We start from the raw sequence: 17989 nt of genomic DNA, 5'->3' as shown, positions 1-17989 counted from the left end.
CGTCACTTCTGTTATCACTCGTGTGGCCGAACCGTTTACTGTTATCCGGCGACATGTCGATAACACGACGTCCGAACATGTTATTTTTCTGTAACAATAATTATTGCACGGTAGGTACACGATAATTATTATTATTATTTTTTATATCTATACATACCTACATCGTTACGTACGTCCGTACCATGTAGTGCGTTAACCGCGTACAGTAGTGATTAAATAGTGTAGTAAAATATTATTATTATTTTTAGTTATAATCGCACGGAAACAATATCACGCCATCGGGTCGTCTCGGCCGCCGCTTTTTTAAAGGTTACACGTTTTTCGCCTCGAAAAGTCGTTCGAAAGTCGGTCAGTTAAAAAAAAAAAACAAAATTTTCAACCGGTTTTTGTTGTGATACTTATTTTTATTACCTACCGTCATCCCTCGAGACATCGTGATATTGTGTTGTTTTCCAACTGCCCCCGGTCGTGTGACATGTGTTGAGAGGTGTCTGTCAAGTTCGGCGATGGTGATGACGGTGAAGGTCTGTTGAATAAAAAAAAAAAACAACTGTCTGTTTGGCGATTCGTTAATTAATACAACAGCAGTGGGTGTCCGTCGCAGCCGACCGTAACATCATGTTTTACGTCACCAAAGAGAAGATACTGTCGCCGGCTCAACTGAAAAGGCTCAGCGAGCACACGTACAAATGCGAGAGTCGCAGCATATCCGACTCGTTCATGCAACCGTTTTGGAATTGGCTCGTGTTGCAAACGCCCATTTGGCTGGCGCCCAATTTGATCACGCTCATCGGACTCGTCGTCAACGTGGTCACTACGTTGGTGATCATAAGTTACAGCCCTGACTCCAACTCGGAAGTAAGTCGTACAGTTACCAAGCGACTTGGCTAATTTTTAAGTGTACTTAGCATAACAACGGTCGGAGGTCGAGTTTGTTGGCAAAGAGCTATATTTTAAAGGCTTAGTACTTGGAAAAATTATTCGTGTTTGAATTTTAATTAGCAGCGACTTAAAATATCTATAGACACAATCATTGTTATTGAATCCAAAGAACAGTTTGAGAGTGAAAGTAATAAGATTTTAGTGTCAATATGGTATTAAATTGACACCATATTGAAATTAAAAAAAAAACGGGAACATTTTAAAACAATTTAAACGCATCTTTTATTTTTTTTTTAGTTAGATTTTGTAAAGTTAATTTATAACTTTTTCCTAACGTATTTTTTTCTCAAATTCATTAAATTATTTATATTAATTTTTTTAATACTTGTTTTAGGTTCCTAGATGGGCCAGCTTTTTGTGTGGTCTTGGCCTATTTATTTATCAGAGTCTTGACGCGATCGATGGAAAGCAAGCTCGTAGAACGGGTACTTCTACTCCATTAGGCGAACTCTTCGATCACGGTTGCGATTCTATATCTACCGGTAATTTAAATTTATAAATATAAAATATATTATCTAAATTGTAATTCATATGATAGCTAATTTTTATTTATTATGGTTTTTGTGTTTTTGTTTTATTACAGTGTTTATTACGTTGTCGACGTGTGTTTCTGTAAAATTGGGAGAATACCCTTCTTGGATGTTTGTTCAAAGTTTTTTCGCCGTCGCTCTATTTTATTTTGCACATTGGCAAACTTACGTATCCGGTATGTTTTTTTTTCTTTTTTATATGTTATGTAATTGCTATTATTATTATTTTATTTTTTTGTTCAGGTACTCTTCGGTTTGGTAAATTTGATGTAACCGAAACGCAGCTAACTATTATATTTCTGCATGTTACGTCAGCCATATTTGGAACTGAAATTTGGGACTATCAAGTATGTGTTATGAGCGCGATATTGTTTTAAAAATAATTCATAAATTATTGTTTAAATGTTTTTATTTTTACTCGTAGATTCCAATGTTTCAAGTGAAAATTAAATTTGTGTTGTTACTGACAACACTGGCAGTTTCCGTATTTTTGGCCAAGTCAAATCTAGCTGTTATACTTACTGGTGGCATTGGTAAAAACGGATCTTCCGTAGCGGTAAGTTGTGTGGCCCATGTTTTAATAATACTATTATAATTTATTCTGTAGTACATAGCTTGCATATTGTTTCTATATTAACGTTTCGACTGTTGCTTTCTTAATTTACAAAACAACTTGCGTTTTAAATGAACCATTTATCATACAACTATGAATTTTTTTTATTGCCGCTTTCCTTATAATTGGTATATTTTTAAAAAAGGACCTACAGTTAAATTTATTTATAATAACTAAACGTAATGTGTAGATAAATAAAAAAATTAAAAAAAAATAATGAAAATAGGTTTAAAAACATCCAAGCTATGATTCTTGGTTAGGTTAAAAGTGAGTAGTTTTTTTCGAAAAGAATTACCATCTTGTTGCGAGCTAAACCAGCTACTTTATTGTGTTATTTTGTTTTTTAGGGGACGAGCGTTCTGTCTCCTGCGATTGCTATCGCTTTGGTAATGCTGCCTGGCTACATTATTAGCTGTAAAAGTACCGAAAACATTTACGAGAACCATCCCGTGCTGTATATAATGGCGTTTGGTTTAGTTTCTGCCAAAATAACAAACAAACTCGTGGTGAGTAGTAACATTTATTTAAACCAATAAAAACACAATAATTGTATTATATATTTTGAATACAAAATTAGGTACATTGTGACTTGACAAATAGACTATAGCTTTAACCCGAACAAACATTAAATGTAAAATAAACAAAATAGGAATATGTTTCATTTTCTTCAATACTTTTGTTGGCATAATATTGATAAATTATAAATAATTTTAAGACTAGACCCCGAAAGTTGTGAAACATTGTGTCTATTATTTGTCCAACATTTTTATGTTTTATGATAAATTTCAATCTGCAAACCTACAAATTAAAAGTAGAAAAATTACAATTTGGCTATTAAAAATACCTAGTTAAAAAAAATCTACATTTCTTATACTAACTAGAAAAACAACTTGAATAATATTTTAAACGAAACAACACGTTAAAATAAACGTTTAAGACCTTCTCTCTTTTTTTTTTTAATTTTGTCACTTAATTATTCCCAATGTTAAAAAATACGCGAAACACATTTTTAAATATTTATATCTCGTCAATGTTAGAGATTTAAGTTCGACATTTTTATTTAAAAAATTATTAAAGCCAAGTGAGAATAAAAATATTTAGTAAAATCTGAAATGCAATCATGAAATGAAGTAATTTGAGATCTTTTTTTTTTTTTGGTTTTAAAAATCCCTATACTGATAAATAAAAACTTAATATTTAAGATTTCGAATGACATTTGTATGGTCTTAAAATGATAGGCGGTGCTCTTACCACTGATAAGCAATTAGCGATTAGCAATCGCTGATGAAGATTGTCCGATTTTAATCGAATACTAGAAATGATATTTTAGTATTTGATTGATTGACACGACAAGGTTTTTGTATATTTTTTGTATTAATCGGCTTACAATTTTTCACGTTAACAGATAGCTCACATGACCAAAAGTCCAATAGACTATGTCGATTCCACTCTGATCGGGCCGGCAATGTTATTTCTAAATCAATATTTCAACTGCGTGCTGCCCGAGTATTACGTCCTTTGCGCATGCCTGGTATTTATACGAGTTCATGATCGAAGGGTGAAAAACAAATAGATTATTATTAATTTCAACAATGATTATTATTATTCACAGGTGTGGTCAGTGATCGACCTATCGTTGTATTCGATATTTGTATGCAAGGAAATTTGCGATCACTTGCGCGTTTATTTGTTCTACATAACGCCAATAGTGTCGTCGTCGTCCAAAACCAACTTGTCCAGCAGAGCGACAGGCTCGTCTAGCAAAAACGGCGGCGGCTTGAATAGTCATCATCATTTTAAGTATCCGTCGACCATGACTAGTTTTATCTATCCATCCAAAGCAAAAACGAAATAATGGTTGATTATTTCTTTTCGAATCAAAGGTCTGGTCATTGTTATAATCTCAGTTTCGACAATTAAACATATTAATACTAATAATAATAATAATGTTTACAGTAACTATTTGGGTTGTTGTCAATATTTATATTCAATTAATTTTTTTTTTTTTACTCTTTCATTATATCTCTTGTTATTTTTAAAATTGTATATAGTTTAATAGTGGATGTGGCAATCCAGCGTAGTCTCTTTTATTATTATTTTTTTTTATAAATACATGAAATGCCAATAGTACGTTTAGTAAACAATTGTTAGTTACTGTTTGTCCGATATAAATCTGTTATAACAAATATGACTAATATTTTTTTTTTTCGTTCACAAACAATGATTATTTTTGAGCTATGGTCGAACATAATATTATGCTAATGCATTTTTTTTTTCGCCAAAGAAGAATTTAACGTCTTTACGAGATCGAGTAATGTGCACTTGTGATAAACTCGATAACAAAACAAGCTTCGTGTGTAAATAATATAAAAATTGTATTGTTATCTAAAACGTTATATAGTATGTTAGAATATATATTATCGAATGTAACTGTGAAAAAAAAACAACGAAAAGATAATACTTGCCTAATTATTATTATTATTATTTCTTTATCAACGGTTTTTTATTAAATCATTTGTTCAAGTTAATTATTATTGTTTCTTACTATTTTTTTTTTTATATACGTATTTTTATTTTATCGTCTATTCGATTTAGTTTTCAGATAATTGAATCTCAATTGACCTCGTTATTACCACAAAATAATATCACTGTTTGTTTGGCGATCTGTTACGTCATGGCAAGTATTTCAAAACTTCAACTTAATATTGTTATAGTAATCATAATTTACTTTTGAATATAAATAAAATGTAATAAAACTCCTAATGAGTAACTTTTGGTGCTTTGAAGTTGCTCATACTTTGTAATATTTAAATTATAATTGTAATTTTATTCCATCTATATCTGACCCGTAAAGAACCGTAAAAGTGGGTAATAAGAAACTGAAATACATTTTATTGGTCACTTACTAGAACTACTACTGTTTTTATAATTAATAATTGCCCCTTTTATAAGAAAATGTTTTTTTTTTCTAGCAATGGTCAATTTAACCTTAAGGATCCTCTACACTAGCATTTGTGCCAAGGCGCATTGTAAAATTAATTTTCAATAAACTTGAAGCTAAAATTTGTAAATCATATAAACACAAGAGTTATTTATATAAACATTCATTTTTTCTCTTATAACACATTTATATGCTTTATTTTTGTACGAAAACATGTTTTTACTTCTATAGAACCTACTATAAGTAAACCGATTCAATTTTTTTTAAAAAAATTTGTTCAAGGGTTTCCCAAGGCATCGACCGTGGCACAATTTCCCAACTTTTCAATCGGTTTTACAATATTATTTAGATAGAAAATTAAAAATGCACTTAAAACTAGAGGAATCTATATCTATTTTCATAACTATTGTAGAATTACTCGTTTCAGAGTAAAAATCATAATTGATTCAATGTAGCGGCAGTTCTCTCTTCAGCCAACAGTTTATATTTAATAATAAAATGTCAAATTTAGGTTGTATTGTCATGTAACGTCTAATTAGGAATGCATTTTTGTCCATAGTTCAAATTCCAAAGTACCAATCGCAAACGATTTGTGATCCACAAGGTTGTCTGTGTAATATATTGTATTTGTATGTAACGCAAACAAAAATCTAAAAAAAAAGTCCTACGTGTTAGAAAACGTTTAATGAGTTTGCTTCTTTCAATAGGTTATAATAACTGGCGAGATCCAACAGAATTCTGGTCTAGTACAAAATGAGTTTTACCATTATATAGTGTTGCTCTGCCGCATATAAGGCGGCGGCTTGGTTTAAACAATATTATAATGTTTGACTAGATCAAGTCTAGTTTAGTGGGTTGTTTATCTTCTTTTTTCTATACGAGTGATTCACATGCACTATTTTCTCTTATGCACCGACACTTGGTGACTACGCAAAAGGCAATGAAAACGGTTATGCCGAAAACGCATTTGAGCGGCAAGTAACTTTTAGGAGGATCCTTGCACCGGCGTCTGACGTCGACCATCTAAAATACACAGTAATTGTATTGTTGTTCTATCGAGTGGTGCCATTACACAGAGCCAGTGTGGTCATAAAAACCACTCTGAAACGACAAGGGTGCAATGGACTTTACTTTGCTCTGCAGAATCAGCAAGTAGTCCAACCGTTCCTGGTACGGCAACGTCTTGGACCACAGAAGGCATCTGGCCAGCTGTTTCATGGTCCAAATGTAAGTGTCTTCGGTGCCTACAACGGGCAGCAAGTCGGTTTGGTCCATCGGTTCGGATGCCACAGTGAAGTGCAGATGACACGCCAGCGACAACAGCAGAGGGATGTACATTTTTCGCAATTCAATATAAATGTACTGGTTTTTTTCCTTCTTTCTAGACCTGTGCCCGTTACCGTTGTGACACGGTATGCTTGTCAGTCGAATAGGTATGTAGCCAACGGAGAAATAATAAAATATGTAAACAAAACAAAAATTACCATGGCGGAAATGAACGGAAAAATTTGTTTAAAAAAATATCTCTGCCAACCGAGAAACCAGAAGCAAATGTTTCCAAAGCAAGTGGTTATATATTTGGTATGTATTTTATAATCAATATCTTATCAAGAAGGCGAGAGTGAAATAACTGTAGTATTTGTAGAAATGTTAGTGCCTAGTGGGTACTTCTGTTCTCCGTGGTCTCCAAAGGACATTCCTCGTTTACTCAAATATAAAGAAATTGCATTCAATTGATAGGTACCTTATGTCTAATACCCAAAACTTGTTGTTTATGCACATAATTGATTTAATTCTGAAGTGAGCCAGTTTTTTGTGTCATTTTAAATGATGTCCATTATGGACAAAGAATGAAAAAGAATAATATTTGCTTTAAAACGGTTGTAAAAAGGCATTAGCTGATGATAAAGTGTCATCATATACAAATTTGTAATATTTCATAATATTCATCTGAAGAATAAAAAAATATATACCCTTTACTATTTTAACCCCGTTTTCTGAAACAGTTTCAGTCAAAATAAATTAAAAGAGCTACTTTTGTCTATTGGCACAGTGGTAAAACTGGAACATCTACCCTATTTCCATAATATTCTACATAGTTGCTATAATATGGTATAACTTAAATGTATTATTTGTCAACTGTCAATTAGTTCTGATTGTACTCTATGAAAGTCCAAGTAAAAATGAAGCCTTATAAACGAGCTGCGCTTCAATAACCAGTCAGTGGGGATTATTGTTAACTTGTTATAATATACATTTATACACAGGACCCTCAGAAGTGATATTATTTATAACAATTTTAAATTACTAGCAATGCTGATTTTGAGAGGGTAGTATATCACTTATACTGTACAGAGTATAATATTTTGAGAGGCTTACCAACTTTTTTAATCATCCTAGGTCTTTTTAGCGCTTAACTTTAATAGTGATTATCATGTTATTTTTAGTCATGTATCAAACAACTCGGGTTTTTAGTGTTTTATAATAATTTTATTCCATCAGAAGATACAATAAGTCAATGTCTTAAAAAAAAAACTCAATAGTAAAATACAACGTGTATTTTTTTTTTTTAATAATAATAATAAGTTATAACATATCAACGTAACGCTAAAAAAACATCTACAAAATATTTTTGCAATTGCAATGGTCGATTTTTGGGTTTTCAATAATCATTACAGCTAGATGATAAGAGGTACGCACGGTAATACAAGAGAACTATTCACAATAAAATAATTATTATAATATTATATTATACGAATTTAAAAAAAACAAAACGGCTTACAGTTAATCGTTATCCTCTACTGTATAGTTACATGCCTAATGCGCGGTTTAAGTTGTAAATATCTACAAAACAATTATTTATTTTTAATAAAACGCATTTTGTACTTAAGAAAAAAAGTCGTCTATTTTATTAATAATATAATGTGGAAACAAATTAACGCCCGGTGTAAACCTGACGGTTTGTTTTGTCTAAATTAATTTTTGTTCTTCAAACGGTTGTTAACATGACATTATAATAATGTGTAAAATAAAGGAAAATCGTTGGTATAGCGTAGCAGCAGCTGTTGTTAATGGCTAGTCTAATCAAACACTGTGTCTCCCAAAGCTCAATATTATTATTTTGATACATATTATATTTGTATATTACCGTTTGTTACAAACCAGACTATTATATAAATAAGTTTAAATTGTATATCTGTAGCTCTGGTCTATAAGGGCAGAATCTTCACGAGTTCAAAGTCAATTTTTGCAATAAATTATGTTTTAAAATGTATATAATTAACGGACACACTCGTTTATACCTATGCACAAAATTAGACCCGAGACACAGATATAGATAATAATGTATATATATATTAAAAACAAAATGTAATTTCATAGGTAAAAAAACAACATGAAATTTGTGTATAAAACTTATGACGGATTTAAATTTTCCCGCCACCGGAATCAGCCGAGACCGGCAACTGTTGGGTTATTGCCGCCGCTTTGCCGGTGGATGAAGTATTGCCTGTCGACGGCCGTTTATGGCCAGCAGCAATATAGGAAAAAACGCATAGCACAGCATAGCATATTTGGCCGGCCTTAAACAAAAAAAAGAACAATTTTTTTTTTGTTTTGATCCAAAGAAACGAAATTTTAGAAAAAAAAAAACGCAACATTACTAAATCATAACAGAGTTTAGGTATAAATAATAAATTTAAAAAACATAAACAAAACAAAAACTTAACTTTAACAGGTTACAATAATAATATGGCAGGCAAATAAAACGACAATATAAAAAATGTATTGGCAATCGTGGTTACATGCGGTATGTGAAGTAAGCGAAAAGGCGAAGTACAGTGTGACCAAAATGACGAAATTATATTTCTCTGGTACATGTATTTTTTTAAAAAAAATTTTAACTACAGCCACCATGTGATATACAAAACATACTGATTGCCAGTTATAATATTAGTATCATGTGAAATTCGAATTTAGCATGTGTTAACGATCATCCGTGATTAACTGTTGATAACAAAATACAATTGTATTTTAATTTAAATTGGTCATACTGTCGTTCGCGGTTAACAGCTTTTTAAAATTTTTACACTACAGCACGTGTTTGTGTTGAATAGGGTTAATGAATAAAAGGTATGTATATTAACAATGCGGGTAGGTTAAATTATTAAATAATTTATTTTGTTTGGCCGTCCACCGCTTTCGATTTTCTCAGCATCAACGTTTGCGAATATACAATAGACATGATGCGATGCAAAGACAATAGCATTGCGTTAGCCTAAAACAACACACGACTTTACTAAAAAAAAAAATAAAAACAGTCATCAACAAACAACAAGCTTCATACTGCAGGTATAATAGCAAGTACCTACCTACCTACACAACAAGTGTTCAAAATCACACGGACCTACACCAATTTATAATGGTTTATCCCAAAATAAACAAATAAAATAGAGAAAAAAAAATCTATCAGGGTACCGGGAGATTAAATTGAGTTAGGATAGGCCAGAAGATAATTTCCGATATAATACTTATTTTAAATTTTATTTCTTTAATAATGGTACTATAGAGCGAAAAATTTTAAAAATGTTTCCAAGAAAACAGTCTAAAAAATAATATAAATAGTTTTTAAAGTTCTAAGATTTGATTCATTATCATAGCTGAAATATTTATATAAATATTGTATTGTATCAGTTAGAAAGTTCTTTTATACATTTTTTTTTTGTGGTTTTAAGTTCTTTTATAATTACCCATTAGTTTTAAAAAATTTAGGCGCATACAAAATGTAATTTAGTTTTATTTCATTCAAATAACAAGTATAATATTTCTAAGCCAAACCTAAAACAAAATTGATCCACTAAAAGGCAGAACTTAGTTTGTTTGGAATTGGCATTTATAAAATTTAAATTGCCTTTTTAGTCTTAACTAGTATCGTATAAGCGACTTTTTTGTAATTTTTTCACAATAATGTGTTTTTCCAAAAGTATTCCAATATCTAGACTGATTTATATGTAAACACTATTTTATATATTTAATGTTGTTATTGTTCATGTTTTATATCCAAAATTGTTTACTAAAAATCGTTATTTGTACAAAATATCAGTTTATGAAATTTTGAACACATTAGGTGTAAGGAGAGCAAATAAAAGAGTTAGCCAAAGTTGAGTTTTTGACTTGAAAATACACAATATCATACCGGGTTGCATAATGCATTAACTTTCATTATCGAACCGTTATATGTTTGGTGTTATCTTTATTTTTAAACAGTTAGTTTGCAACCCGGCAAAGAAGGCGGGACTCGATATGAGAGGACGTTTGAATATTATACAAATTAAAAAAAAGAAAAACGAGGCACTTAATTAAAAAAATACCTCATTCAAATAATATAATTGTCATGCAAGCGTCTTATCGGATAATCGAATTAAAGTAATGTAAATATCATATTTTTTGTATAGACGACTGCGCATCCAAAAGTATGTCTGATCGCCATATTATGCAAGTAGAGCAATGTTTATACTAGTTATCAATATTTCATTGTGATAATATAATCAGTCCTGGCCACTGATATGAATTAACATGATAATAATATGTCCTATCACACAAAAACGTAGCGACCATCTTTTCGTTTGTCAAACGGTATATCCGTGTGTATTATTATTATATCAAAATTCATCACTGATAACATATTATAAACATTGCCCTATTTGCAAAAATGGCGGTCATACTTCTTTTTTGAGTTTAAATTCGTAGTTATTCGCTATTTGTGTATATATCTGTGGGTTTACTAGACTACGAATCATGCAAAATATTAGATAGGTATCATAAGTCGCATGCTTTATAACATTATATAATATTCGTTTCAAAAATCCGTCGTGTGTGTGTCGGACGGGGAAAAAACACTTACCATAGGCGATTCGTATTGCCGTTGAATGATGTGTTTGAGTTTTGGATCTGAAACAGTTTTAGAACGTTAACAGTCGCATAGGTAAGGGCATTTTTTATTCGTCTATTAGACGCTATTATTTGTCATTATAACTATTTTGTAGAGTAGGTAAGATTTTGCGAGCCACACTCACTGTATTCTTCCAAAACGAAAATCTTTTTCTGCACCGTGAAACATTTTCGCACGTGGTCCAGCCGAACGAAAAACTGAAATAAAACGACAAGGCAAGTGAATTGACGTAAGGCAAACAGGGCAATAGGTATAATATTTGTGCTTGGTGGTTTTTAAATACAATCAAATATATTGGTCCGTTGACTCGACAACGTCGTGACACATCGAATTTACTGGTGGGGTGCACCTACTATCCTAATGTATAATAAAAACCACGTACATCTACGTTCGGAACATAATCCTCTAAGGTAATCAATATATTATATACAAAGTGCTTCTAATGTAATAAAAAAAAAAAATTAACTATTGCAGGGTCTGTAGAATTCACTACAAGAATCGATTTGATATTACACCTAAGATGTATTTCAAGTGGTGTTTCACTTGGATCGTCTTTAAGGTTGATCAAGGTTCGGATGGCGTTTTGGTGTGTACATAAATCCTTGTTGGCACTAGTTGTTATCCGGATTTTGAAATTCAGTTAATTGAACTCGGAGAGATTTTGGAGAAATTCAAGAAGTTTGGAAGAAAAGAATTGAGTGTGTCGATGAGAAACCGCTGATTTGCATTGTGTGATTGGAAAACGAGGCACGTTAGAATTTAAAGATGTACGAATCTCCTTTAGGAGATATGGAGTAACGGTTAAGTACCGTGGACCGCTGTTACAAAATGAATTGGTTGTTATTTTAAGAAGATATGGAACACAGGGTGAAATGACAATGTCAGAGACTGGAGACAGTCATCGGGTGTTTTGTGCGATTACCGTAGTCCACTTAGACTAAAGAGAAGAGGATATGCAATTAGATTTTAGAAGAATATTAGTTTGTAAAAAAGTAATAGACAGTGAAGAAATAAGCCAAAGTAACTGATGAGAAAACCAACCTGAGGACAGGTGTGTTAAGGCTGAGATAAAAAATCACGAAGAGATGGCGGATAAAGAAAAGTGAAAAATAATTTCAAAGTGGTGGACCATTGGATTTATGACAAGAACTTTTGGAGATACTTTTGGGTGTTTTTAAATAGGTATAATAAAAAGAGAATGGAATTGAAAATATTTTATTCCACTAACTGATATCTTCTAAATCTATATCTAGCCTAAGGATCATACATTTTAGTTGCAATCAAAGAGGTGGGTTGGGTTATTAAAAATGTTAATTTCTCTGTGTTTCTACGTGGGAATTTATTTGTTATTTTTTTTTATCCTAAACCTATCATGGCGAGGGGGTTTATATTTTAACCATGTAAAACGAGCCAACCGGTAATACACATAACGCACAACTCGTCCGTTTCGTTTTGGGCTCTAGCTTGAGCATATTATACACCTTGAGTACAATTTTAAGACCGAGGATATGTATTCATTACAAATCGGACGGGTCGTACATAAAGTACACCATAAAAACATTATAGGAAAAAAAACCATTAGTCTAATTATTGTAAAAAATCTATTGAATTTAGTATAATTATTCATCACTACGCATGCAAGCAAAACCAACTATAGTGACGGGTATAACGTTCAACCGCATGCTCTATACACAATACAACAATGCATTTTCATATATAGGTATCTAATAATATGCAATATAATATAATACTATTTACGTCATGTACAATAATATTATTTTCAATTACCTTTTGGGTAGGTAACAGTGTAATATTATTATTAATCGTACACTAATAATATAATATGCACAATACACGACCAAAGCGCATACAAACGGAATGTAAGTAAATCGTACCAAAACTGCAATCGAATACACAATATACAAACACACACTTACGGTATAGTAGACACAGGTATATCGTATATAGATATATATATATATATATCTCATAAAACACACATTATACCGTCATAATGGTAGGCATTACACTCGGTATAATATTATACTATGAAATACATTTTCTCCCGAGTGTGTTGTCTGTTGTGTTTTCGAACAATCGTTTTGATTATTCGGACAAAGCGCAAACGTCAAAAATCAAAGCTTAAGTCAACTAGTGAGATGGCCAGGCAGTAATTACTGTAAATATATGTTATGTATTATAATTATAATAATATATATAGATATACATTACGATAGATGTACACACACACACACACATATATATATTCCAACATTATACATCAAGGCCATAGTCATAGTCGGAACGAATAAATAGAACATACAATTTTTTTATACACACCTCAATGTCAGTATTCAAAACCAAAAAAAAAAACACCCTGTGGCAATGCACCCTGTTCATTGTGGGTTTCTGTACGATACGAATAACTCTTGACAATTTAATTTCGCCTCGTATAATGTATATATATAAAAGTTAATATGATACATACATACATATATATATATATATATATATATATATATGGCTATGTGTATATATAGCTATGTGCTCATATGTATATATAGCTATGTGAGTGTGTGTATTTTGAGTGCACAGTACATAATTTTTTTTTTTCTAGCCATGCTCTCCCCGTGTACGGTATACGATAATAAATTCCTAAACAAACGCATCGTTGTTGTTTATTTTGTTTTATATTGTAAGTATAAAAAAAAATTAACGTGAAGGGTCGTGGGTGTGTGGGCATGTGAAGGGTTGATGATCGAGGGAACGTAATGACTTTTTTTTTTTTTAAACAAAAATATGTATGTATAATAAAAAATAAAAACATTACGACGCTATCCGTCCGCAAAAATATATAAAATAAAAAAATAGAAATATAATATTTAATAACAGTCCATATACGTATATAATAATAATAATAATGCACTAGAGTGGATATGACATTTAGCAAACAGGAAAATCAAAACTATGTTATTTATACATATATATATATATATATATATATATATAAATATAATCTATGATCAATTACAAAAAAATTAAATAAATAATAATTGTAAAACCGTACTATAAACTTTTTAACGTTTAAAACAAAAAATTTGTTTACTGTATTTAATTATTATGTACCTCAAAGTCCTGAACGAGAGACAATTCAATCCATCGCGTTACGACGTTTCATAGAAAAAAAAAAAAGAAAAAAAGGACAATATAGTAAATATATTAAAGGCATGTATATTATATATGATATGAAAATCAATTAAGTACAACAAAATAGGAAACAAGAAAAATAAAATGTGTTTTGTTATAGTTTTTTTTTCATACGTTCATTTCATAAATCTTTATTGTTAATGTTTATTATTTTTGTTTTTTTATCTACATGTTATTATTCTTTTTCTATTCCGGCAATGGTAACAGGTAATAATTACACCATATTACTATCATCACCATTATCGACATCATCATTATTATTATTATTATCATCATCGACCTGACCGAGGACCATCTCAAAAGTTTCTTAAACTTTGTTTTAAAATAAGAGTAACAACCACACGATGTGAGTGTTTTCAGACTGAAACGAATAAAACTTTTTTAAAAAAAATTATATAATATGTATAAAATATAATATTAAAATGATATCCAACGAAACCAAGGCGATTACAATATAGATCATAATACCGTCGCATTTATAGTATAAAAATAATAAATATACATGTATAATATACGTACGTTTATAGGTGTATTATACATATAGGTTTATCAAAAAAATAAAAATTAAATATATATGTATATATAAGAGCGTTAAAAAAAACACGTGTGAAGTATATATTTTAATAACGAGCGTGGTGTTGAGTAAAAAAAAACTCTGAGAATAAAATAACAAAAACAAAAAAAAAATTAAATAAAATAGTAAAAAGTTTTAAAGCAAATTGAACATTCTGAACTTTAAAAAAAAAAAATGTAAATATTCCCGTACAAACATATACATATACGAGTATATACAATATTGTATAGGAATAATATGTAATGCATATTATTTATTATATGTATGTATATTTGTGTATACGTATGTATATGTATATGTGTTATACTTGATCACACAAAAAATGTATACAAAAAAAAAGTAAGTAAATATATATATAAATGTAAGTAGGACAGAAAAAAATATGTAAAATTTTGCATGCCTAAACTCTGGGAAATACGGTTATATTATATTATTATCGTTTTTAAATATAAGTAGTAATAATAATAATAATAATAATAATAATTAAGTGCGGAGACAAAACGGTATTTGGCAATTTTAAATTAGGTATTATCTTCATATTTTTGGTTTTTAAGAAATAATCCATTATGCGATTGAGGTGGATATTTTCACCGAGCAGAAAACAATAATAATTAAGCGTATAATAATAATATATAATATTATTATTATTGTGAACTTTATAATCTTCTACTAATAAAATGTATGTTTTTGGAGTTATGTTTGTGCGCAACTAATGTGTGAATTATATATTCATTTCTAGATATTAGTAATCGTTGCTCTAATCAATATTGTTATACTGCACCGGGTCGTTTTGTAATGTTATGGTGTATTTAAGAAAATTTTGAGAGGTCCTTATAAAAACATGAAATTACTGTTGGCGAATGGCTGTGGTGAACGGCTTTCCTATATACATTTTCAAAACGGTTAACAGAACAATTATTATTATAATAAGTATATAATATTACCTATATAATATATTATGTTTATACGTATTAATATACTATCATATAACGTTTGTTTCAATATTATAATTAGTAGTTTTCATATAATATATAATACTATAGCTAATTATTCGGTAGACACGGTTAACATAATTATACTTAGAATGTTACACCAATGACGTTTTTTTTTTTAATGATATGCACAAGTACAGTGACGTGTCCGGGTTGATTATAAAAATACACTTCTTGCACAACGTCAATATTTATATTTCTCTACTTTATATACACATAGCATATACCAGCTGTAAACAATACACGGTTTGTTGCTGTTCAACTATACTTCTTAGACACAAAATATCTTAAAAATATCAGTATATTACAATATTTGAGCCAATAACGTTAGGCCAAACTTATTGATGACAGCTCCTCTTACATGATCCATAATGACTTTGACGCTTTAAGTCAAGCCCGGTAAATTCACATACAAATTAATTATCAGTTATCACCCTCGTGTAATTTGTAAACCGTGACCAAGTAAAATGAAAAATGTAGAAGAAATGATCAAAAAAATAATTATTTGAATAACTTTTTACTACACGATTAGGCCGAAATCAGAACTCACGAGATCCAAAAAATGGTAAAATGAGTTGACCTTAGGTTGGCAACACTATGTTACAGGATTTTTGATGTAGATATCATTCTGTTTAGTTCTATATTTAGCTTTCAAACCAATGATTATAGTATGAAAACAGATTTGGATTTGAATTGAAGGGTTCAGTGCAACAACTAGACAAGTCCACATTTTTGAAAGTTATTTTTCATGGAAAATTCATTTTCATTTTGATGTCGCAGACCGTGAAATCGGACTATTACTTATAAATTTAATACAAAAATTAATTTCCCTGCCAATTACAGTAGATGGAATAAAGACATTTTATTTATCCTCCTTTATATTTTTATCGAGTGGACTTATCTAGTTATTGCACCGTATCTTTTAATTAATTATTTCTTGTGTTTTCCAACGAGTTTTGATTTCAGCCTACTCATAGATCTGTGCGCACCGTGTAAGTGCAAATGATTAGGATTGTGTGAGTAAATTTTAGAGCCTACCCCCGGAACACGTCACATACTAATGACAATGATGGAACAAAAAATCATAAAAAAAAATATTATTTGAACTGTAATAAATATAATATGTTATCATGGATTTAAACGAACAGCGTTTGGAAAATCAACGTACTCGAATGTACATGCTATAATTCCTATGACCTAGAAATTCCTGAAGCTGTCGTTAATGAAAACAATATAGCAATAACAAATTTGAACGGTAAACTATGATAGAGATCTTTGGAAATAAGTGACTGTACTTGGACAACTCGATAGTTTTATTCCGTTGCAGATTTGCCGAAATACGGAGAGGTAACAATCGAATACAAAATCGCATTCTTCTTCAAGTCATGATTACACAATTTTCTGAAAACTGGAGGATAGTGTAAAATGCAACGATGAAAACGAACGATACGAAATTTGAAAAAAAAACATTAAGTCTAAAAAGTAAGTGCTTATTGTTAACCGGATATGCTTCTTCGTTAAAACCTATAAGCATTAAATCAGTGGACTTGAAAATGTTAATTTAATGTTTACAAAGGCTCGAGACAGCTTTCTCGTTTATTTTGGGCGTTCACGATTTATATCAAATGTGTACCGAGTTGACCAACTAATTTTTAAACGAAATCATAATAGACATGTCAGCTATATAATATTATTATATCCATTTATGAATAATTTAGACTTCTTAACGCGAATCGATCCGTCAAGTTTGCAGTGTCAACAAAATCAAACTTTGACGGCTCGCCTCTTTATCTACCGTCCGAGTTGGGCGCTTTCAGAATATTGATCACCCGTGGTATTTTTCTCTGAAAATATTATCGTTTATTTTGCGAAAACCATGACAAACCCTATCAATCAACAAAAACGCATTGTCAAAAACATATTTTCGATAATCCTGTTATGTAAAGCTGTTATACAAATATAATAACATGTAGAATTGAGTATGCAGTGTACTCAATGTGTTCAGAACTGTCGTGGCAAGAAATCGGATAAGCGTGTGGTAGTTAAGTACCACGCGTCATCTGATGTGACGTGTCATTCGCATAAAAATATTCATGACATTCGTAAAACGCGAAAAGAAGCTTTATTAATAATAACTGTGTATTTCAATCGCAACAGTGATCGTTACGGGTACGTTTTTTGCTATGAGTCTTTAAGCAAACCGAAAAAATTGGTTTTTACTTAGCTGGCATGTCTATAAT

General features: G+C 30.5%; 2 protein-coding genes across 8 annotated transcripts in view; one reads left to right on the top strand and one right to left on the bottom strand.

The window, feature by feature from the left end:
* On the top strand, positions 1-4985 carry LOC126837062 (cholinephosphotransferase 1). 2 transcript variants are annotated; one of them, XM_050570803.1, is made up of 10 exons: positions 1-110; positions 249-858; positions 1277-1424; positions 1526-1648; positions 1716-1819; positions 1897-2028; positions 2433-2591; positions 3491-3616; positions 3698-3968; positions 4681-4985. In XM_050570803.1, the coding sequence occupies exons 2-9, from the start codon at positions 619-621 to the stop codon at positions 3938-3940; spliced, it is 1275 nt and encodes a 424-aa protein (XP_050426760.1). In that variant the 5' UTR covers positions 1-110; positions 249-618; the 3' UTR covers positions 3941-3968; positions 4681-4985. The 2 variants fall into 2 exon arrangements, with proteins under 2 accessions (XP_050426760.1, XP_050426759.1); XM_050570802.1 differs by having other exon boundaries at positions 63-858.
* Positions 4986-7528: 2543 nt separating this feature from the next.
* The window catches only part of LOC126837060 (MAP kinase-activating death domain protein), a 28763-nt gene continuing 18302 nt past the window's right edge, over positions 7529-17989 (bottom strand). For 3 of the 6 annotated variants that reach the window (XM_050570796.1, XM_050570798.1, XM_050570797.1), the window contains exons 31-33: positions 11101-11173; positions 10929-10975; positions 7529-8607 (exon numbers count right to left, since the gene is read on the bottom strand). In XM_050570796.1, coding sequence (XP_050426753.1) covers positions 8452-8607; positions 10929-10975; positions 11101-11173 — 276 coding nt within the window. In that variant the 3' untranslated portion in view covers positions 7529-8451. Of the gene's footprint in view, positions 8608-8690; positions 9303-10928; positions 10976-11100; positions 11174-15573; positions 15640-17989 lie in introns of those variants that run through there. The other 3 variants (XM_050570800.1, XM_050570799.1, XM_050570801.1) reach the window with 3 other exon arrangements.

Source organism: Adelges cooleyi, unplaced genomic scaffold (assembly GCF_023614345.1).
Source record: "Adelges cooleyi isolate 19-005CV unplaced genomic scaffold, UGA_ACOO_1.1 ACOO_flye_CR_arks_rails_tigmint_CR_PRNA_247, whole genome shotgun sequence".
NCBI lineage: Eukaryota > Metazoa > Arthropoda > Insecta > Hemiptera > Adelgidae > Adelges > Adelges cooleyi.
This window is presented reverse-complemented; position numbering and strand designations above follow the sequence as displayed.